General features: G+C 34.1%; 15 protein-coding genes across 15 annotated transcripts, besides 8 other annotated features; 5 read left to right on the top strand and 10 right to left on the bottom strand.

Annotated features, from left to right (window-relative positions):
• Nucleotides 1-2005: part of a mobile genetic element that runs on past the window's edge.
• TVAGG3_0919910 (uncharacterized protein) lies at nucleotides 101-391 on the top strand (the record flags this gene model as incomplete). Its single annotated transcript, XM_051252192.1, has 1 exon — nucleotides 101-391. A coding segment is annotated over one exon (291 nt), but the record flags the coding sequence as incomplete, so codon positions are not given.
• Nucleotides 404-1797, bottom strand: TVAGG3_0919900 (phage tail repeat-like family; the record flags this gene model as incomplete). Its single annotated transcript, XM_051252191.1, has 1 exon — nucleotides 404-1797. A coding segment is annotated over one exon (1394 nt), but the record flags the coding sequence as incomplete, so codon positions are not given.
• A 663-nt stretch (nucleotides 2006-2668) lies between the features above and the next one.
• TVAGG3_0919880 (serine threonine-protein phosphatase family) lies at nucleotides 2669-2911 on the bottom strand (the record flags this gene model as incomplete). Its single annotated transcript, XM_051252190.1, has 1 exon — nucleotides 2669-2911. One exon carries the CDS (start codon nucleotides 2909-2911, stop codon nucleotides 2669-2671), a length of 243 nt encoding a protein of 80 aa, XP_051077764.1.
• A 17-nt stretch (nucleotides 2912-2928) lies between these two features.
• On the bottom strand, nucleotides 2929-3291 carry TVAGG3_0919870 (uncharacterized protein; the record flags this gene model as incomplete). Its single annotated transcript, XM_051252189.1, has 1 exon — nucleotides 2929-3291. The coding sequence occupies one exon, from the start codon at nucleotides 3289-3291 to the stop codon at nucleotides 2929-2931; it is 363 nt and encodes a 120-aa protein (XP_051077763.1).
• Nucleotides 3292-4326: 1035 nt separating this feature from the next.
• Nucleotides 4327-5143, top strand: TVAGG3_0919860 (regulation of endocytosis; the record flags this gene model as incomplete). The annotated part of the gene is made up of 1 exon (XM_001295898.1): nucleotides 4471-5088. The coding sequence occupies one exon, from the start codon at nucleotides 4471-4473 to the stop codon at nucleotides 5086-5088; it is 618 nt and encodes a 205-aa protein (XP_001295899.1).
• Nucleotides 5144-5171: 28 nt separating this feature from the next.
• Nucleotides 5172-5876, bottom strand: TVAGG3_0919850 (tRNA (uracil) methyltransferase protein; the record flags this gene model as incomplete). Its single annotated transcript, XM_001295897.1, has 1 exon — nucleotides 5210-5857. One exon carries the CDS (start codon nucleotides 5855-5857, stop codon nucleotides 5210-5212), a length of 648 nt encoding a protein of 215 aa, XP_001295898.1.
• A 155-nt stretch (nucleotides 5877-6031) lies between these two features.
• Nucleotides 6032-6823: a mobile genetic element.
• Nucleotides 6824-7803: a mobile genetic element.
• Nucleotides 7804-8168: 365 nt separating this feature from the next.
• TVAGG3_0919820 (integrase core domain-containing protein) lies at nucleotides 8169-8855 on the top strand (the record flags this gene model as incomplete). The annotated part of the gene is made up of 1 exon (XM_051252188.1): nucleotides 8169-8855. The coding sequence occupies one exon, from the start codon at nucleotides 8169-8171 to the stop codon at nucleotides 8853-8855; it is 687 nt and encodes a 228-aa protein (XP_051077762.1).
• Nucleotides 8856-10976: 2121 nt separating this feature from the next.
• Nucleotides 10977-11997: a mobile genetic element.
• On the top strand, nucleotides 11167-11997 carry TVAGG3_0919810 (ribonuclease H-like family; the record flags this gene model as incomplete). The annotated part of the gene is made up of 1 exon (XM_051252187.1): nucleotides 11167-11997. The coding sequence occupies one exon, from the start codon at nucleotides 11167-11169 to the stop codon at nucleotides 11995-11997; it is 831 nt and encodes a 276-aa protein (XP_051077761.1).
• Nucleotides 11998-12021: 24 nt separating this feature from the next.
• Nucleotides 12022-12087: a mobile genetic element.
• Nucleotides 12088-12111: 24 nt separating this feature from the next.
• Nucleotides 12112-12767: a mobile genetic element.
• Nucleotides 12768-12804: 37 nt separating this feature from the next.
• Nucleotides 12805-16810: a mobile genetic element.
• On the bottom strand, nucleotides 13928-14299 carry TVAGG3_0919770 (uncharacterized protein; the record flags this gene model as incomplete). Its single annotated transcript, XM_051252186.1, has 1 exon — nucleotides 13928-14299. One exon carries the CDS (start codon nucleotides 14297-14299, stop codon nucleotides 13928-13930), a length of 372 nt encoding a protein of 123 aa, XP_051077760.1.
• TVAGG3_0919760 (uncharacterized protein) lies at nucleotides 14329-14674 on the bottom strand (the record flags this gene model as incomplete). The annotated part of the gene is made up of 1 exon (XM_051252185.1): nucleotides 14329-14674. A coding segment is annotated over one exon (346 nt), but the record flags the coding sequence as incomplete, so codon positions are not given.
• Nucleotides 14803-15787, bottom strand: TVAGG3_0919750 (ribonuclease H-like family; the record flags this gene model as incomplete). Its single annotated transcript, XM_001282027.2, has 1 exon — nucleotides 14803-15787. A coding segment is annotated over one exon (985 nt), but the record flags the coding sequence as incomplete, so codon positions are not given.
• Nucleotides 16811-17226: 416 nt separating the features above from the next.
• Nucleotides 17227-22329: part of a mobile genetic element that runs on past the window's edge.
• On the bottom strand, nucleotides 17895-18131 carry TVAGG3_0919730 (uncharacterized protein; the record flags this gene model as incomplete). The annotated part of the gene is made up of 1 exon (XM_051252184.1): nucleotides 17895-18131. The coding sequence occupies one exon, from the start codon at nucleotides 18129-18131 to the stop codon at nucleotides 17895-17897; it is 237 nt and encodes a 78-aa protein (XP_051077758.1).
• TVAGG3_0919720 (repellent protein 1 family) lies at nucleotides 18180-18620 on the bottom strand (the record flags this gene model as incomplete). The annotated part of the gene is made up of 1 exon (XM_051252183.1): nucleotides 18180-18620. The coding sequence occupies one exon, from the start codon at nucleotides 18618-18620 to the stop codon at nucleotides 18180-18182; it is 441 nt and encodes a 146-aa protein (XP_051077757.1).
• TVAGG3_0919710 (uncharacterized protein) lies at nucleotides 19345-20224 on the bottom strand (the record flags this gene model as incomplete). Its single annotated transcript, XM_051252182.1, has 1 exon — nucleotides 19345-20224. A coding segment is annotated over one exon (880 nt), but the record flags the coding sequence as incomplete, so codon positions are not given.
• TVAGG3_0919700 (uncharacterized protein) lies at nucleotides 21302-21865 on the top strand (the record flags this gene model as incomplete). The annotated part of the gene is made up of 1 exon (XM_001291657.2): nucleotides 21302-21865. The coding sequence occupies one exon, from the start codon at nucleotides 21302-21304 to the stop codon at nucleotides 21863-21865; it is 564 nt and encodes a 187-aa protein (XP_001291658.2).

Below are 22329 nucleotides of genomic sequence, written 5' to 3'. Positions count from 1 at the left end.
CTTAGAGAAAGACTATATATTTAATAATTTAGTCAAAAGAGACAAACAAGAAAGAATGCCGGGCTTCAAACTTCAGAAAGGTGACAAAGTAAAAATAGAAATACCTAAACGCGACCCATATGAAAATACTATTGACTATGACAACAATGGGAACCCGACAGGTACTCACGTTCGTGTTCGTAAAAATAGAAGAAAGTATACAAGAGAATATTATGAAGTTTTAGGCAAACATGGCAAAATGTACAGACTGCAAGCAGAAGATAAAACTACTATTGTCAGACCTCGTTTCAAACTTGTCAAAGTTCAAGGTGGTATACTTTCAAAGACAGTTCCTAACAAATATAAGACAACTCCTGACGAATATGCTAAAGAAGTGGAACATGACGACTAAGCATTTCTATACCATGCGTAAACTGTCATGTAAGGTGGCATGTAGTCTTTACTTTGTCCCGTTGTTTGCGTATATCCTGAAACGCGATGTGTATGGTTTCCTCCTCCCTCAGTGTTACTCCAGTAACAATTTATAGCAAACTTAACGTTGTCTTTAACATCATATCCTTTACCTTTTGTCATTGCTGACCAATCCCAATATCTATGCTTATGCCAACCTGCTTGAGATGTACTTAAATCTATGTAGTGACTGTGTGCAGGTAAATTTTCACCTGAAATCGTTTTACTTCCACCTGTTTCCTTTGAAGAGTTTGCACAATACAAAAACCTGTCGACTATTTGAGTCCAAGTTCCAAAACCCAGAACTGTTTCTGGTCTGGTAGAGTTCATTGACGTATAAATAGAGCCTATAGGATATAATGTTTGAAGTATTTCTGTCTTTAATGTTTGAAGCTCTGTTTTGTCTGCTTTCTTGTCATATAAATCTTGAGCAGTGAATTTAATATTATGTTCATCCTTCATGACATAAACATCTTTACATCTAATGTTTTTCATCGTCGTTATGTCGTCATCCGATGTTAAACCTTGTGGAAAGTTAGGAGGTTTACAATATAATGCATCCCCACCAGTTTCTTCAACCGTTCCTTCAATACTTTCTATAGCAACAGTTGTAAAACTTGTATGTGTATGGTTCTTATCTGCTTTCTTCTCTAACTCATCGTTAACATAAGTTTTATCTGCTTTAAGGTCTAAACATCCTGAAACCCATCCTGTATCGGCTTTAGTTTTTAAAATCTTCGATGTCCATTCATGGTACCAGTCAACCCTTTCTTTCATTTCGTTATCTTTTTCATCCACATATTCCTTATCTGCTTTCTTCTCTAACTTACTAGCCACATATTCCTCATCCGCTTTCTTTTCAAGGCTGACGTTTAAGTCTGTTATTTCAGATATAGAATGTGTATGAGTCTTTTTAGAATATTTGTTTTCAGCTCTTGTCACTTCACTTGACATTTTATTGTCAACATATGTTTTGTCTGCTAGTTCAGGATGAGTATGTTCTTTTGTTGCATAAGCTTTGTTAGCTCTTTCTTCTTCTTTTGCTATTGCATCGTCTACATATTCTTTGTCAGCTTTGTTGTCAACATCTGCTTTCAAAAGAAGTTCATTTATAGGTTTCTCGTTTAAAGTTCCTTTTGTTGGATTTATACAGACAGTATGGTTCTTCTTGTCTTGAAACAGAAACTCATCTGTCATTGGGTTTAATGTCAGTTTTAAGTTTCCTTCTTTCAATGACTCAGATATCTTAGAATAGTTTGAAAAGTTTGTTGTGTTCTTATTTAGAGCTTGCATAATGAGTTGTCGGTTGTGTTGTATTTCTCTCATAGACGCTGTTTCATTTGACATTTTTATTCTAGATAAAATATGCTTTCAATAGAAAAAGAAAATTCAAGAGTTGCTACAACTAAACCATTAGATGAACTTTTTACTAATGTCGGTCAAAAGTTTGAGACAGAGACCGTAAAGCATGAAGGCTATCGTTTTGACTACCCGTTAAGATGGTTAAGAGACCCATCCGTCACAAAAGCTATTGGCTTTCGTAGAATGAAGTTTATTTCAGAAGCCATACATGGTTTCCCATTTACAGTCGGTTTTGAAGTTCGATACTATAACAAAGAAAAACGTATGTATGAGAAATTTGAACAGGGAAAACTTTTACAAGTGAATTTGCTTGTAAACTTAGAAACAACTCTTCAAGCTTTTCAAGAAAAAATAAACGACATCTATATCGAATATGCAAACCAGTATAACATTGACGAGGGAGAGTACCATCTCGATATTATTTATGACAGGAAAAATGCAACTGTTAAAATCAATAGAATAGAAGACCTTGGAGAAAACGTTTATATTTCTACAAAATATAACAACTTGGCATGGTATAGATTTATGAGGATGTTAAATCAGCCTGCAGAATATCCAGTACACCCGGACTTTTATGAAGTCGAAAACCCTAATGGAACATATGAAAATGTTTTCGACCCAGATGCTATTATCGTTCATGCTTCATTTTCTGGTGCACAAAACTCTTTCTTATGCTTGGCAAATGACTTTTACGAAAAACCTACAAAGTTATACGAACCACCAAGTGGAAGTATTTCAGACTTTCAAGTATGGTTTACTACAGATGGAAGAAAAAGAATAATTCCATTATACCATGCGTTTTACTTAGAACTTAGTTTCATATACAACTACTATCGAACGGTAAAAATATAATTTTTTAATACGGTTGAGGTGTTGGATTTGGTTGCCAACTAGACTGTGGTGCAGGTTCAGGCTGTTGTATAACAGGAGCTTGTTCTTCTGGTTCAGGGTCTTTAGGTATAATACCAACAAACTGACCTACTCTTTTACCAATATTTTTGACTCCGTTCCAAATTCCTCTTCCTACGGTTTTTATTCCATTCCATATACCTCTTCCAACATTTCGAAAGAAGTTTCCAATACTACTGAAGAAACCCATTTACTACGTGTAAAAATCTAATGTCCGCCTAGTCTCTTACGTTTCCTGTTGAGTTCCATAGCATTCTTTAACTGGAGCTCATACATTCTGTTTCTCCTCTGGTAGAAAACATATTCTGGGTCAACTCCTGTGTTCGCGTCATCTGCATAAAGTTGTTTATATCCCACTTCAGGGTTTGTATAAAACTCTTTCCATCTCATATTTGCATACCATGGTGGCAAACCTAACGCAGCGTCATTTGACATGGCAGTTTGCATTTGTACATCTGTTGGCACTTGACCATAGTTTGCCATTGCAGTTTGTATTCTAACTTCATTTGGAATATTCTCTGGGTTTGGTTGTCCAGGTTGTTGTGCATTCGCTAAGTTCTGTGCGTCCATTTAATATTAGATAAAAATATCTCTTACGAGTACATATACTGGACATTTGCAGGCATTGGTTCATCTTCATATTCTCTATATCTTTCTGCCACGTCAAAGAAATAAATGACACAATGGAAAAAACCTAAAACAAGTAGTCCTATTTCAAACCACATTTACTTACTAGTAAAATTTCTTTGTTATGACACTTTCTCCGGTTTATAGGACCTCTCTCATATTCTATCTTGTCATATTTAAACACATAGTCATGTATGTCCTCTAACCATCTCATAACGGTTTCCAAACCACTTTTATCGGATGTAAAGTAAAAGCATGGACAGTTATGTAAAACGTCTAAAGTTTCTAAAGAGTCTCTCAAAGTCCAGTCTACTTGGTATTGAAAATCCCATGTGTTATAGAACGGCGGGTCCACTATAAAGAAAACATTTTCCTTGTCTTTATATTTTTCATACAACTCTGTCCAATGACATCTCACAAACTCTATACCCTCAATATATTTTTCTATGTTCTCTTTGAAAACATTTGTATAGTTAAGATATAAAACGTTTGACATAAGTGTTTCAATGTCATGAACTCTTATAGAACCACTATATAATAGTCTAGCAGATATACTATCCCAGTCTATATATTCTGCTTTTTTCAAAACCTCTCTCACAATATTTTTGTTATCTAATGGTATACGTTCCATCTTACCTATAGGTATCTTTTCTTTTAACTCTTTCAATATATTGTTTGTGTCTGGAATATGTTTGAGACGGTCCATATAGTTGTCGAAGTCATTGCATATAATCTTTGAGTCTGGGAATATTGTATGACACAAATGGGATATATAGAAACTTCCACCGAACAAATCTACAAATGTTAGACCATTCGGTAGTTTCTTAAGTTCTCTCAATATAATATCTTTACATCTACTCTTATTTCCAAAGAACGGTAACGGCGGTTTTGTAAAATTCATTTATATATAATAATAAAAATGTTTTTACCTGAAAAGTGACAGAAAAGTGACAAAGCATGAAAACATATATAATTTGTGAAAAGCTCCTGGAAGACCCGTATATAAGAACTTCATTTATACTAAACATCTTCAGGGCTAGAAGGGGCGCAGCCCCTGGAAGCCCCACTACCTTTTTTTTTTTACTTAACTCCAAACTGTGCTTTAATTTTAAATATTTTTGAATGGCTCAAAGTTTCAAAGTCATTGTTGGTGGAGAATCTGGAACAGGTAAAACAACAATAATTCAAAGGCTTATCAATAATACATTCCGTAGCGAATCACAGGCAACTGTTGGGGTTGAATTCAAATCTTTTAATTGTGAAATTGATGGAAAACCTACTAAATTGCAAATATGGGATACAGCAGGTCAGGAAAAATCCAAAAGTGTTGCCAAGTCTTACTTTAGAAATGCTGTAGGAGCGCTTTTAGTTTATGATGTAACAGATAGACATTCTTATGAAGAAGTTGAAATATGGCTTAGTGATATTCAATGCCTTAGTCACCCAAATTCAGTCATCATTCTTGTAGGAAATAAAACAGATCTAATGGACACCCGAGTTATTGGACAAAAGGAAGCCGAATACTTTGCAGAGCGTCATGGAATCTTATACATCGAGACATCCGCAAAGGATGGTTCGAATGTACAAGATACATTTTTGAACCTTGCAAGAGAGATTTATAATAAAGTGAATTCAGGTTCTCTTATCCTTCCTACATTAAAACAACAGCCTGCTATGCTGTATACAGACCCAAATAAAAAATCAGATGCGACAATTCATGAGGATTCTTGTAATTGCTAGTGTTAAAGTCAAGCTATCTCCTGTAATTAGTATTAACATGTATTTTATAAAGAACTTTTATTAAAAACAAAAAAAAACTTCAAAAAATATATTCCTATAAGAATAAAATATTGATATAATATTATATTCGCTTCAATTCAACTTCCCAGTTTCCACCTACCCATTTTTCAGAAATTAATTCTAGTTCTGGAATTTGAGAGATAAGAATTGCAAACTCACCTTTAACAAATAAATGATAAAAGCGTTCAAATTCCGGTTCATTTTTATCAAAATCCTTTCTAACGTGCCAGGGAACTAATTGATCTTGTTCAGTATATGTTTTTTTGAGTTGTTTTGTTGACCAAGCTGTAACATACGCAGTTCCATTAATTTTAAGGAGTCTAGCTATTTCTTTTAGACATTGAATTCTTCTGTTTTCTGTAGCAAAATGATGTATAACAGCGATTTGTATTATATGATCGAACACACCTGACCGAAGAGGGATTTTAAGTCCATCTGCCCGAAAAATTTGAAAATTTCTTGATTTTGCGATCTTGCAAAGTGCAAATGAATAATCAGTTCCAATATTGTATATTGATTTATTGATTCCCAGATTTCTACCGTTTCCACATCCAATATCAAGAATAACAGAATATGGCTCCAAAGAATTTACCCAATTTTGAACGCTAGGCCAAGGGCAGAAGCGCGTATGACTGAAATGTGGAGCTATTTGATCATAAACTTTGTTTACAAATTCTTCTTCATATTGTTTTGGATCTTGAAAATTCATAGAAAAAAAATACCAAAAGATCTTTTTCGTTTTTCTTTCTAAATGTGAATATAAAATATGCACAAATAAAATTGCTAGAATTTTGATTTTATTAATGTGACACTTTTTTGACAAAAAAAGTCCCTTTACCTTTTGTGGAAAAGAATTTAGATACTAAATTGCTTAATGAATATTGTTATAGACCGAAAATAGATTTTTTCGGTTTTCTCTTCAAATAATTGAAAGAATGATACTATTATAGGTTTATTATATTATATAGCATATAATCATGCTATAGCCGAAAATTATAAGTTTTGAGAAGATTGAATATAACACAAATAAATTTGGATGTAAGTTAAATTGCTTGTTGTTTTTAATAGATATTTAATGAGAAATCCAATATTGCAAAATTCAAATTGAATGATTGAAAGAACAGAAAAAGTCATTCTTTTCAATTTCGAATATGTTTCTTTGTATTTATAATTATATGGCAAATAAGATATTTAAACTTAATTTTTGAAGGAAAATTCACAAAATTGAATAAATTCAAATAATTTTTATTCAAAAATAAACTAGTTATTTGAGTTTAATACTAATTATCTATTCAAACCACAAAGTTTGTAATTTAAAATATTTTGTGAGATCAGATTGAATTAATTCAAGGTTCTTTTCAATTAATATTCATGACCATATTACGCATTTTCGAACATTCTAAACCAAATATATAAAAATGGGAGACGAATGTTAAATTTTCTAGACATAAAGAAGTTGTTTACCGAGTTTTAGCTCTTATCTCTAACAAAAAATTAATTTTTAAAAAAATGACCGAATACGTTTCACAGCGAGAAAAAAATAAAAGGCAAGATAGAATTTTCTAGACATAAAGAAGTTGTTTACCGAGTTTTAGCTCTTATCTCTAACAAAAAATTAATTTTTAAAAAAATGACCGAATACGTTTCACAGCGAGAAAAAAATAAAAGGCAAGATTGTTGGAAACGAAAACGATAAAAATGGTTTGACAGAAAAAGTGACACTTTACATGGCAAAAAATAGAGCCTTACTTTTGAGATACTTGAGATTGAAACTGAATCTTATGAGGCGGTGATCTTGAATCACTACCTCATAAGGTTCAGTTTCATATAAAATTTGTTGCAATTTGTTATTCTTTTGCAATTATTTCTTATAAGATTTTACATCTTTTAGCGGGGAATGTTTGTTATCATGTATATATTATAAATATCTACACGATAACGAACATTCCTCGCTAAATTGCTGAGAAACTTTGAGGAAATGTCGAACAATTTCCTCAAAGTTTCTCAGATTTATATAGATCACTAGAGTCCCCTAGGCACTGATTCTGGTTCAGTACCTAGGAGGCTCTAGTTCTTTAACGAACTGATAAAATGTTTTTAAATTTTTGGATATTGCTACCTGTGAAGCACTGACTTCAAGTCAGTACCTCACAGGTAGCAATTACATTGAAAGATGGGAGAAACTTTGTCCGAATGTTAAACTATTCGGACAAAGTTTCTCCCATTTGTAGTGGAGATGGAAGGCTTTGAGGTATATTGTATTAATATATACCCCAAAGCCTTCCATCTCCACTTGAAAGTGTCCAAACTTTGGGTTAATAGTTTGCAAACTATTAACCCAAAGTTTGGACACTTTCTAGAAGGAATTGGAGGGTAAGAGATATACATTCATATGGTATATCTCTTACCTCCAATTCCTTCTTAAAATGGGAGAAACTTTGTCCGAATGTTAAACTATTCGGACAAAGTTTCTCCCATTTTTTGAAGGAATTGGAGGCTATGAGATACTGATGCAATGTCAGTAACTCATGGCTTCCAATTCCTTCCTAAAACTCATAAAAGTGGACATTACATGCATATAAAATTTGACATGTAAAGTCCACTTTTTGTGAGCGGGGATTTGACTCCGTCAAATCCCCTTTTTCGTTTACGAGAAGATAGAATTTTCTAGACATAAAGAAGTTGTTTACCGAGTTTTAGCTCTTATCTCTAACAAAAAATTAATTTTAAAAAAATGACCGAATACGTTTCACAGCGAGAAAAAAATAAAACAGTACACTGATTTTAATTTTCATTTCCAGTCACTTTACTTATTATTTTTTCTTTTTTTTCATTTTAATTATAAATTATTTCATAATACGTTTATTTACGTTACCATTTTCTTTATTCTTTTGAATTCCATACTAGACACTTATAGAATATTTTGATTGTTAACGTACTTCATTAGAATGAATCCTTAAAAAGGGTATGTCGATCGAATTTACCTAATTGGTATTTCCAATCAGATTGAAGAAGGTAAAATGACATGGGAAGAAGCTTGCACCCATGTTCCCATCGCCCCAACCCTTCAATCAAATGATTTCAAATATTTAGATGTTTCAAAATCTTTTTTACAAAATCAATTTAGCTTACAGAATATCCCATTGCCTAAAGGCAAGAAAGGTCGTAGGGTCAATCCCTACGACCAAATCAAAGCTCTTGCTGTGATACATGACCACTGGGCCTTTCCCTGTGGTCAAACAAAACAATGGAAACGTTTGAAATTACAACAAATTGATGTATCTTATAGAGAAGTACGCAAATACTTCAAAGAAAATCATTTCACCAAGACGCGATTAGAGCATGCCGGGCCAGAAACAGCAGTAAGATATTGGGCGCTTTCCCCCAATCTTATCTGGCACGCAGATGTTCATTATTTTAGGGGTGTTCGTGGCCAGTATATTTATGGCATAATCGACGATTTTAGCCGCAAAGTCCTAGCGTGTATACAAATACCAGATATGCTGGCAGCGACGACAGCGAATGTTGCGGCTTCCGCCTTCATTGAATTTGGCGCCCCTTATTGTTTCTGGACCGACAACGGTTCAGAAAATAGGGGCGCCTTTCAAGATCTACTTGATCTTTGGGGCGTCCAATGGCGGCATACAGACTCTCATTCTCCCTACCAAAATGGGAATCAACACAATAAGCTGAACTTCCCAGATTAACTAATCAACACAATATAATCGTAAAGAAACAGCTGAACTTCTTATTTCACATGGGGCAAATGTCAATGAAAAAGATAAAAATGGAGAAACCGCTCTTCATAAAGCAGCAGAATATAATAGTAAAGAAACAGCCGAACTTCTTATCTTCTTATATACGAAAAAAGGAGATTTGACAGAATGTCAAATCTCCTCAAAAAGTGACAGTTTACATGGCAAACAATTGCGAGCAATTTTTAGCCATTTTGGCTCAAAACTATAGTCTGCGAGGTACATAGATAGAATCAGTACCTCGCAGACTCTAGTTCTCTATATGGCGCCGAGAAATTTTCGTGAAATGCGACGACATTTCACCAAAATTTTCTCGACGCCATAGGATGAATTGGAGAGTGTGAGATACTATTACATATAATAGTACTCACCCCCTCCAAAACCTCGAAAATCTCAAAATTTCCTGCAATTATCATTAACTTTGCATAGCACAATCGGCCAAAAATTCATTCAATTGTCCTTCTTCTCAATATTTCTTAACTCTTTCGATTTCTTTCAAAATATCTTTCAATAATCTTTCACTGATAAATATTATACAAAAACGATTAGTATGAAACTTTTTTGCATTTTAAAAATATTTTATATTTCTGTTTTATTTCAATTTTTATATTTTTATTTTCCTTTTTTAGATGAAACTTATTTGTTTACCAATATTCCTTATCTTATAAAATTTTTCAATTGAATACTACAATAATTTTATCTCTCCTTTATTAAATTTTCGATTTTTATGTTAATTCTAATTCTTTGCACTATTTCTTGTCTAAATCTTCTAAAATTTTTATTTTAATTTAATTTGACACATAATCATCCTTTTAATTTTCGATTCAAATCCTTATCCTCTTCATTATTTTTCAATAATTTTTTATCGTAATTTGTAAAATTCGTTCTTTTATAGCTGTTTAAATAATCCAAAACCATGATATTTATTATTGTTAATTATTCCTAATCATGTTTTTTCCATTAATTTTAATTTTTTATTTTCTGAACCATTTAAATTAATTTTGTTAAGAATATTTTTCAATATAGACTTCTGAAATAATTAAATTATTCTCAAATTCTCACAAATTATTTCATTTCAAATTTGTTTAAAATGAATTTGTACACCTTAGTTGATTCAGCTTGGCTTGAAACAGCTCTAGCACAGATTCAAAGGCGCACACCGTTAGCCATTGTTCTCACAAATGTTCCATTAGTCAACAACACTATTCGTTCATCAATTAACAAGATAACATTTTACAAAGCTCTCTTATGTAATAGACTAATTACTATTGAAGAGTACTTACATCATACATACAAACTTCAAGAGTTTACTACTTTCTACATTAAATATAATAATCGACTCTACGAGTGTTCATCCATTTTGAAACACAGAGATGACACTCTCCTTACCGATTATTTGATATTACAAAGTTCAAACGACTCTCGTATACAGGAAGAACCCTCATTAGCCAGCACTCCTCTACAACGCCAGCTTTCATCAGCCAGCACTACCAACTCTGTTCCACAGCAACAGCTCTCAACAGCCAACGCTCCTCTACAAAGCCCACTTTCTGCCAACACCCCGCCACAACGCCAGCTCTCTGCCAACGCTCCTCTTCAACGCCAGCTTTCATTAGCCAGCAGTACCAACACCTTGGCACAGCAACAACTCTCTGCCAACACTCCTCTTCAACGCCAACTCTCTGCCAATACTCATCTTCAACGCCAGCTCTCTGCCAACACTCCCCCACAACGCCAGCTCTCTGCCAACTCTCTTCCACAGCAACAACTCTCTGCCAACACCCCTCTTCAGCGCCAGCTATCTGCCAACACTTCGGCACAGCAACAACTCTCTGCCAACACCTTGGCACAGCAACAGCTCTCTGCCAATACTCAGCCTCAGCCTCACCCATCTGTGTCTATTCCCCTTAAGCGCGGGAGATCCAAAGTTAATGTACCAAAAGATCTTAAGGTAACTATTAGAAACCTAATTGAGCAGCATGGCCATCTTGGAATAATCTCCGCCTATAACCAAATAAATAAAGATATCGAATATGCCAAATCTCATTTTGAGGCATTTTTGGACATGAAGACGGGTATTGTTCCACAGCCAACGCCTACCCAAGCATGGTTCTCCGCTATTGAACGTTTTAAGCCCCTGAATCAAATTTCTTCCACAATTCCTTCCGGACTTATGATTGAAGAGTCTCCATTATCATTTCCATCTGAGCTGAGGAACATTAAATATCTTACAAACCCTCTTCCACATCCCCCCTCAAGACATATGGTAGAAAGAGCTTTTAGAGAGCTAGGCTTGGCACGTCCAAGGGGACCCTATCGGCCAAAAGGAAAGACAAGATACTTAGCTGCCTTTCCTAACCAAATATGGCACGTTGATATCCACTTTCTTGGCAAAAAGAGAAGTCAGATTCTTTATGCTGTGATTGATGACTGCACAAGGCTCATCATAGAATGGCAGCATCTTTCGTCAAAACATGCTAGCCAAACAGTGAAAGTAATTAAGAGAGCAATAGCCCGTTATGGACCACCACATACAATTTGGTCCGATAATGGCGGCGAGAATAAAGGCGAGTTCCTAAAGGCTATGAGGGTTCGGGGGATCAATAATGTATATATTGTCCCCCATTGCCCATACCAAAATGGGAAAATCGAGCGCTTGTGGCCTAACATAGAGAGCAGAGAGTTGTCATGGGCAAAGATTCAACAATGGGTTGAGTACTATAATGCTAAACCTCATCTAGCATTACCAACTCATTATGTGAATGGAAAACAAATTCACTATAGCCCATCTGAAATGTGGAAGAAACTTCCAATTTGGAAGAGGGGAATACCGGCAAAATGGATTGTGGATGGAGTCTCTCAAGATTTTCTTCCAGGTTCACTTATGGCCAATGAGATGCCAGAGCTCCAAGGAATCGAAGAAGATGAATGGGAAAAAGAAGGCGAGGAAGTTGAAGAAGAAGAAAATAAGGCGAATCCGGTTGAAATAGAAGAAGATAGTAATGAAGAAGAAGAATACGAAGTAAATTATGAAGAAGAATATCAAGAAGATTATGAAGACCCTTATGAAGAAGATTATGATGATTCATTTTAATATTACGAATAAAATGTCACTTTTTCTATTTTTGACACGTCAAGTTGTCACTTTTCTGTCAAACCGTTTTTATCGTTCTCGTATATAACAATCTTACATGGTGCAAATATTAAGGGTGCACACGAGAGGATCATGTAAACTTCATAATTTAGAACCTTATTTTTAGGCATTATCTTGGCTACCTATTTAGGCTCGAAAAGCAAAAAATATCAAAAAATACAACTTGACTCCATTATGACCCTTTCATGGAGGTAGTTTTTATCCGCTAGTATTTTCCCTTTGAATCTCTTTACAATTCGAAATCAAATTCAAATCTCAGTAGAAGAAAGGAAGAATCGACTTACTACGGTTGTAATACGAATAAATACATATATTTAATTATTTTTATTTACATAATAATTGTTTGAAGCTCATATTCCATCAAATTTTTAAATAAAAACATTAAAATGTTGAAAATGTTCATATATTTTAATAGGGTTTTGGCACTTTATTGAGGAATTACTACATACATAGTCGAACTGAACTTGATATTTTGAAATTTAAATTATTTATCAAAATGAAAATTTAACTTGAAATTTATAATTATTTAGTCATATTTTGCATAATTCTAAGTAGATTTTGTAAAAAATCAAGAAAGAAAAATTTTAACGTGCTTTATTTTTTCTTTTTTATAATAATACATATTATTATATAATTAACATATTCATAATGTTTCACCCTTTCAAAAATATAATCCTCCTCCTCCTCTCAAATAAACGTACATACGGGTGGCCTCTTTTTTCAAAAAATTAAAATTTGAAATTTTGGTAGGGCTGTACAAGATTTTAAAAAACATTGCCGGGTTACCGTAGAGGCCTAAAAAAATTGCGCCTCGGCGGCAAGCCGCCTCGGCATTAAGAATGCGCATCTAAATTTTTATATGTCCTTCTTTCTTTTATTTTTCCCTTCCCTTTCTTTTCTTTTTCTTTTTTCCCTCCTCTTGCTCTCATTTACCTTTTTTTCCTTTTCTCATCATTTTTCAAAATTTAAAATTTTTATCAAAAATCTTGCCTATAAAAGCAGACTATGGAACCTTTTAATGCCTCTTAATCAATATTATACAGCATAAAGCATATTAAATGAAAGTAATTACGTATAAATTTATTTTATTATCTTATTTATTAATTCTTTAGCATGTATTGTTTAATATTAACTTTTCTGTACATTAAATATGATATCTCCAAAGTATGAATGCCTTGTAACGAAACGAAAACTTAATTTTATGTTGAATATTTGTCACAAACATTAGATTATTAAAATATATGTTGGATATCCCTTAGTATGAGACTTCATGACTCTTGTTGTCTAACGTGAGCTTTGGATTGCAAGCTCTGTGGTTAACGAACATAAATTAATTGTAAAGTTTTCAAAAATTTTCATCGTTTCTATCAGCATCTATTTTTCCTTTAAAATAATATATTTGTATGAATACAATATTTAGTAATTTTTTTATTTCCCATAATTTCATTCAAAATTTCAGAAAAAATTAATTTCTATTCAATATTATTTCAGCTTCAAAACACTTCATTCTTATAGATGTTGATTCACTAAAGTGTGATTCTATTTATATGAGGTAGGGGCATGAGGCTCGGCAAGTCTTATTGCTTTTTACCTCAATTTAGGTATTAAATAATTATAATGATTCATAGTGGCCGCTGCTGACTGGCCATCAGCAGTCCCCTGGCCAAGATTAATATAATTATTTAATACTTATCCAGTTTTACATCAATAACAACAAAGCTAATCAATCATCATTCAGAAATGCGGGAAATTACTACTAATATTAAAGATTGATAGACATTAGGCTGGCCACCTTCTGTCTAATATCTTTACGAATAAAAATAATACTTTTTAAAACAAATTATTTAATAAATTTTATTAAAAAACAAAATCAAATATCAAATTGATCATCATTCAACTTGATGAAGAAGCGGCATGCTACATATTCTTCTTTGCATGATTCGTTCATTGAATTTCTTGTCTTTCGCAATTCAGATATTACACGTTCTACATCTGCTTCACTGCACGAAAGTGACATCATCCTTTTTCCAATTGGTCTTATTGCTTTTAGTTGCTTTATGCCATTCATGTACCAAAACTTGCCATCATTTTGAGCAAGATGATGACCATTTATAAGATGGGAATCATCTTGCTCTATGAAGAAATCGTAAGCATCACTCAATTCCTTGGCTCTATCGTCTTTATTGATCGTTGGATCAACTGTTGATTCGGCAATTGCTCTTTGTCTGAGGATTGTTATCATGAATGTGTATAGATCTTTTATCTCTTCATCTACAACATCCCAGACCAAGGAATTCCTCGAACCATCGGCATTTGTTTCGGCTGCATGATCGTCGTTAAGCATTTGTTCCTCTTCTGCTTGCTGGATCTCTTCATCATGCTCGGCTACCTCGTCAACACGTTCTGTTCGTTCTTCTTCAAGGATTTCGCCGAGTTTCTCAAATGTGATCTCGCGATTGATGATCCTCAGGGAAGGAATCGTTGGGACTTGCACATCTTTCAACTGCATTATAGGTGGATAGCTTGTCTTTCCTCCAAAACCCTTCTTGTCTCTGATGATCTTCCTTGCTAACGGTGTAAAGCCGAAAGCAAACCGAAGCAAATCAATTCTACCATATTCTTTCATATCATTTTTGAATATTGTAGTGATTGATCGGAGAATCTCTTCACCATCTGGCGTTAATCTTCCTGCCATTTCATCCAACATCCCTTGGCACTGTTGTATCATCAGGAATGCATAAGCACCCATGGACTTGTTGGATTCCAGCCATAATTGAAGTTGCTTTAATGGCTTGAATATCATTAAAGCATCTTTAAAGAGTGGAGGAATTCCATCACGTGTCCATTGTAACTGTTCACGTGTAGCTCTGGAAAGGGATAGTGGAAGATCTCCACTTCTTAAAGCAGTATTAATTGTTTCCAGATTATCAAAGATGAAAAACAGAGTATCATATATGTAGAGCCAGCGAGTTTCCGGGATTGATGGAACCCTGATCTTGTATCTCGCTCTCATATCGTGATTCTTAAAGATAATGATAATCTGGTGAACTCTATTCATCAGTTCATTCAACAATGGACATTGCTTACGTGCGTGGACAATAGCATTGTTCAAGACGTGGTTAAGGCAACGAATGTACACGGTTTGTAAGCCAGGGAAAAGGGCTCCTTCTGGCCTCCAGTGGCAGAGTCCTTTAACCTGGGCTGGCAAACCATCTCCGACTACTCCAGCTACGTGGTTTTTATTAACCTTAAGAGAATCAAACCACGTATGGTAGTCCTCGTATGTCCAATTAGTCGAAATTGTTGTGTCGAAGAATTGGTGGCGATCTGTTTTGCCTGGATTGCACACACAAGAGAATAGACCATGACGGCTGCCGTGTGTTCCGCAGTCCAGGGAAATTGAGAAGATGCGGAATTCCTCGCAGAACTTTAGGCCCCGAGAGGAGTCTGTTTTGCCTAAAGTAATCAATGCCTCTCTGACACCGCGCCGTGTGAACTCAATGTCTGGGATTGTAAAGTTGATGCCCTGTTCGCGATTGACTTTATTTTTAAGCCATTTGGCGAAGCTCTCTAGGAAGCTTTTAAATGCTGGCTTCATTGTGGCATAAAGGCTTATATCTAGGCTCGCAATAAGCCTGGCAATGATCTCTTCTAACGAAGGATCATTACCAGAGCCAACTGCTTGCTGAGTATTCTCAACTTGGTGCTCAGCAGGAACGTAGTTGGGCATTGGGAGTAAAAATTTGCACTTATGATCTTTAAAATCATTTTTCCTGCTTTTTTTAATGCATCGCACGAACTGCCCTTGAACTAATGTTTCACTACATTCGGCACAGTATGTAAAGAGCCTTCCTTTGTCTGATTGATTAGGCTCATTCTCATAATAGCCGATCGTAGTGAAACATTTTTTCCACACTTTGTTTCCAATGTTTCAGGAGTTGGTGGATATTTCGTCTTCTTAAATGGAATCCACTCATCATATACATGAGGATCCCATGCAGTCATAATAAAAATAAAGCTTTTTGAATATATTCAATTTTTAAATGATATTTTCACGGGTTAAATATAAAATAAAGAATAAGATGTAAATTATTAAAATATTTAATTTTAAATTTTGAACCCGTGATAAATATTTTTTGCATTGTTATTAATAATGAAAAATAAAGCTTATTTCAATGAAAATTGTTCTGCAAATTTATTTCACTTTTGACCTCACTTTTTCCGTAATTCAATTTTTTACTTTTAATATTTTAGATCTTCATAATATCATTTGAAAAATTAACCATATAAAAAAATCAAGTTATCAATTCACTTTTTCCGTAATTCAAAAATCAAAAATATAAATAATATATCTTTTTATCAAATATTATTATTATATTCTATGAAAAATGAGGTCCGGAAATTTTGCGGATTCCCGTAACTCAATTTTACGGAAAAAGTGCAGTAAACTATTCAAAATACGGAAAAATTGGTGTAAAGTAATGATTTTACGGTAAAATCACGGAAAGTCCCGGAAGAATATATGTGCCTATATGAAATTATACAAAAATGAATCAAACTCATTTTAAAAGATTGTTCTTGTATTATAAATGCTATTCGCAGATTTATTAGTTGAAGAAAATTACCAAATTTTTGCCGATTTACAAAAAATGATTTACAAAGCATATTTTTATAAGGCTTAAAAAATCTTTAAAATGTGACCGGTGACGGAAATCCATGGTAACCAACCGCGGTTCCCGTTTGGAATGCCATAAATTTTGGTATGGCAGTCCCAACGGGAACCGCGGTAATTTACCGAGGTTTCCGCACACCGGTTCCTTTTTTTTAGGAATTTTTTAGATTAAAAAATATGCTTTGTAAATCATTTTTTGTAAATCGGCAAAAATTTGGAAATATTCTGACGACAATAAATCTGGGAATAGTATTTTAAATACGAGAACAACCTATTTAAAAGTGTTTCGCTCGATTTTGTATAATTTCAAATTTTCGCATATAGCTTTCCGTGAATTACCGTGATTTTACCGCCACATCAATAGTTTACGACACTTTTTCCGTAAATTGAGTAGTTTACTGCACTTTTTCCGTAAAATTGAGTTACGGGAATCCGTAAGATTACCGTACCTCACTTCTAGTTGAAAATAGCATTAGTATATAATAAATAGATATATTAGTTAGTATACAAGTCTTGGGTATGGTGGCACTGCGTTCCACTTTACCCAATACTTGTGAATTTAACACTTTACAAAACCGTTAACGTATATTTTACAACATGAACGCAAAAACTAACTTAACCTTAAATATTTACAAAGCCGCCAACCACTTCACTTCACTAACGAACTCACTAATGTAAAAAATAAACGTTCTCACTATCGTTCTCACTAACGACTTCACTAATGTTCTCATAAATTTTCCTCAATATCTTCATCATCAGTGTTAACCCTATTGTAGTCATACTTGAAGCCATAAACTTTCTCTAACTTCTTAACGTACAATTTACATAACTTACCTTCGTCATCGTATGGTTTAATGATATAACTATTTCTATCTTTATACACAGTCAATGAAAAGTCAACTGGTCTCGGATGTATTTGAAAGAACATGTTATGCTCAGGAAGGAAGAATAAATGTTTAAATGTATGTTTGTTATACTGTGGAATTCGAATGAGTTGCTTTTGTTCTTTCAAATACATCCAAATAAAAATTTTCAGTAAAATAAAAAATAAACTTAAAAATAAATGATATCACCACCCTCACACGTATGAAAACATAGCACAAAAATAAATTTAGGTGAAGTGGTGAGATCTCACCTCTTTTCTCACCCTGTTGAATTCATTGCTTTATAACTCTCTTCCTTTCTCCAACTCTTCTAACTTCTTCTTAAGTTCAGCAATGTTGTCCTCATGAAGTTTAATCTTCCTTAATATACCTTCTCTATCTAATGGTTGCTTTATCTTTCTAAACTGAACTCTACCATCCTTCATAGTATGAATGTAAAAACCTTCTGGAATAGTTCCTGATTTAATGTATTCTACCAAAAACTTTTGTTTCATTGCTTCAGTGACTTTATTTGTCATTTCAATCAAATAAAAATTTTAATATTAAATAAAAATAACGTTATTTTTTCAGTAAGGAAACGCATGAGTTTTACGATTTATTTGAGGAGTAGGTTCTGGTTTAAATGTTGGAGTCGGTTTAGGAGTTGACTTTTGAACAGGAGTTTGTACTTCCATAGGTTCAGGAGTCATTGAAGGTTTTGCTTGTGAAGGTGTTGGAGTTTGTTTAACTTCAGCTACTTCAGTATTATTTACAACATTTGCTTTATTTCTTTTCAACATCATAACTGCTCCTGCTGTAGCTAGCAAACCTAGTGGGAGACCATATCTTATATAAGGACTTGACCAAATGCTATTTTTGACAGGAGCTGGTGGAACACCTAACCTTGGTGAGACTGCTCTTTGCCATTGTGCAGCTCGTAAGAAATATTCAATAGGTGCTCCATAATCGTTTGGTAAAGTTTGTTTCATAGATGGTGAAGGTTCACGAGAGCTTGATGAAGAACTCATTTATAAGCTTTAAAAATAAACGTTCATCCTTTATTCCTCACCGTCGTCAGTTGCTAAGTTATAGTCGTCAATCTTATTATTGGTATGCCATTAGCACGCACCTGAATGGCAAAGCAACAATCCCTCATAAATCCAATAAGTGGCTTTGGTACATTTTCAGTTGCTAGTTCAATAGGTCCTTTAACAGACAATTTGTATGTTATTGGAGCAGTAGATGTTTGACCTTGCTGGAAGCAAAAGTCCACTTCTGTTGGAAAACCACATAAGAAATGTGTGTTGTCATAGCTATCCCATTTATGTTCCACACTACCATCATCCACCAATGACCTCATAACATCTTCATTAAATCCTATCATATCATTGTTTGTATTGCAAGCGTTCGCAACCATTTCATAAAATACAGGTCCATATGATTTTTCAGGTTCTGCAGGCATATTTCCATAAGCTCCCATGGAAAGCTGAAGATATTTAAACTTAGGGTTCTCAAAATTAACATAATAGTTGTCTTTCTTTCTAAATAGTGCCCAAATACTTTTAACATTAATAGGCGTATAAGCTGCTGTAAATGTTGCACTTGAACTATCTGTATTCTTTGAGAATGAACCGTCCATAGGAATCCAATCCATAACTTTAACAGGAAAACATAAAGCCTCGTTTGTATAATGTTCTACAAGTTCTGTATAAATGTTAGGGTCTAAAGAGAATGACTTTGGATGAATGAAACATTCATTAAAATCCATCTTTGTTCGAAATAGTTGCTGGGTTACAGTTGTAATAGTAACTGTTCCACTAGCTTCTATTGCCTTCGTTATCATAGTGAATGGTTCATTCCATGGAACAAATTTATTTGTCGGTGGATTTGAATCTGAAGCAAATGCAACTTTAAGAGTTGGATTGAAAGCAATGATATCATTTACAGATATAGATGTGCATTGTAATGCGTCGCTACTGAACTTTACTTTAAGCTGAATGTTACCAGCAAATGCAGGAATAAATCTTATAGCTTCTAATGGTAAAAACTTTCTAACAGGAATTCTTAAACGAAGCTTAAAATCATTTGATTTTCCTGCTGTAATTGGACCACTAACAATTTGTCCTGTTCTGCATGTTCCCGAATGACTCCACACATCTTCATGTCGAGTCTTTGAGAAAACATCTACTTTCTTTATTTGTTCGGTAGTTTGTGAGTTTGAAGTTATATATGCTTCTTCTCTTGCGTTGTCTTGAGAATATACGATACGACCATTTGCAAGGATTTGATATCCAGCAACTGCATAGAAAGCGTCATCGAAACCAATCCAAAATCCTGGTGGGTTTGTTTTATTGGAACCTGAACCAATTTCTTTATCTACAATAAATTGACCTTCCATTTTATACGTAATGAATGTATTGTAAAGGTCCAACATATTTTCACCAGGAGGTGAGAGATTGAATGTTACCCATGTGTTATCTTTAGCAGTTCCAGGTTGTGATGGAATCTTTGCGTCAGAATATTTTCTATTAGTGTCACCAATTTGAACTGCATTGTCTATGATATCGAAATATGAGCGAATCTGATGAATATGCTCTGCTGGAGTAAATTCGTTTAACTGTTCGTTCTGCATGTATTTACTTCGGATAAAAATATCTATTTACTTCATTATTCTCACTCTTCTTTTTGGCATTCGTGGTGGAAGTTGTTTCTTGACATTTTCAATGAACTGTACATTCTCTTTTGTCTCAACTTCTTTCACTGGTGGGTCAGGGTTCTTTGACTCGGTTTGCTTTTCAATGAAATTCACGAACTTTGCAATAAGCTCTTGGTTCGTTATTGAAAGAACATCTGGCTTCTTTTCTTCTGGTTCTATTGACTTTTCAGTTTGAATAGAAGGTTTTATATGGGCTTCGCCCTTGCCATGCACCTTAATGTTGTCGCTTTCTGCATTCGCTAATGGAACCTTTCTTTTTCTTACGTATATTTTACCATCTTTACTCTGACTTACGTAATAGAAAGGATGTTGTATTCCTCTTGCGTCATTTAATATAATAGACTCTCGCTCTGATTTTGACAAGCTCATTTTACATCGGTTAAAGTTTTAATTTTGTTTTTTTATCTGCAGTCAAATGACTCAGACAAGCCCTACGGACAAGACCCAAGGGGTCATAGATGTTGAAGCATTGAAGAAAGAAATTCGTGAGCAAATTTTATCCGAACTGAAGGAACAAAAACAAGAACAAAAGCCAGAGAGACCAAAGAGAAAACTTAGTGAAAAACAACTTGCTGCATTAGCTGCTGGAAGACAAAAGAACCCACGTTTGCTGGCGAAAAAGCTAGAGAAGAAGCTGAAGCAAAAGCTAAAGAAGCTGAAGCAAAGAAAGAGTAAATGGTTTATTTTTATCAGAATTAAATGTATAGACAAATACCTTTATCTGTTGCGTTCAGTAGTGAAAACCCTGACGTCAAAATAAAGGGGAACAGAGTAACGTTTAAGTTTCCAACAGACTGGATTGTGAACATAAATGAAGAGAAGTACATTGGCATAACATCTATGTATATAACACGTGCTTTCAGAAAGGTTGACTTTATACTTCAAGTCGAGATAGAAAATGACGAACAGTCTTTAAGCGCCCAAAACATTCACATATACAAATACTTTAAAGACGATACAACATTGTTGCAATGTATGATTTCATTTAATGAGATGTTCGAGAAAAAGTTCAACATTGAAGTACAAACTTTACAGCCTTTACGTGAGTTTCTTGCACAACTGAAAGAAGAAGATAGTCAGCCACAACTTATAGACTTTCATTATGAATTTAATGAAAATGAAGATGGAACACAGGACTGTCAATTCATTGTATTCTCACCATTCAATGAAGTAGCTAAAAAGAAAGAAAATCCATTACGTATAAGATTTCAAATCTCTGAACCAAGTGATGATTTCAAGAATATTTTCAATTATGATGCAATGCTTCCGAGGAAAAATGAATTTTCAAAGATTGTAACACCTGGCATTTGGGATAGAAAGCAAGCTATATTATATTCAAACTTAAGTAAGGGAGTTGAAAATGAGTTCATTGGTCATACAAGAACTTCATCACTTCCTAACCCTAAATACTATAAATTAACTGGCTTCAATCGTGAGTTTTGGATAGACATGTTCTCCACTCATGACCATAACTGCCCAGTGTTCTTACCTCCAGACCATAAGGACTGTCTCTACATTGAAGCACAACTCTTAAACTCTACCATCGCAGTATTGTAAAATCTACGCTAGTTTTATTTTTATCACGAATGACCTCATTTCTGACAAAAATATATGACCTCATTCATGACCTCATTCATGACCTCATTGCTGACAAAAATAAATGACCTCAGAACTTCAGCTTACGAATAAAGCTTGTTTTAGTCGTTATTGAGAAGTTAAACTTTTCAGCAAAGCAAGGACTAGAAGACTTACATAAGTCAAATCCAATCTCTTGACCGTCATGAAGTGCTTTATATAACTTCATAACACTGAACTCAGAGTCTTTGTCAAATTTTCCTTGCGGAACCATTAAACCTTTATCTTCATCATAGAAACACTGAACAGAGTCAGGAAACATTTCATTAGCGGTTAAAGCAATAACATCTTGCTTCACGCCTTTCATTCTGCAGTGAAATGCAACTTCATTTAAATCGTTAGTGAGTAAGTCTATGTAGGTCTTCTTTCCACAAAATATTGACTTG

Source organism: Trichomonas vaginalis, chromosome I (assembly GCF_026262505.1).
Source record: "Trichomonas vaginalis G3 chromosome I, whole genome shotgun sequence".
Taxonomy (NCBI): domain Eukaryota; phylum Parabasalia; order Trichomonadida; family Trichomonadidae; genus Trichomonas; species Trichomonas vaginalis.
Note: the sequence above shows the minus strand (reverse complement) of the source record. Positions and strands in the feature narration are given on the sequence as shown.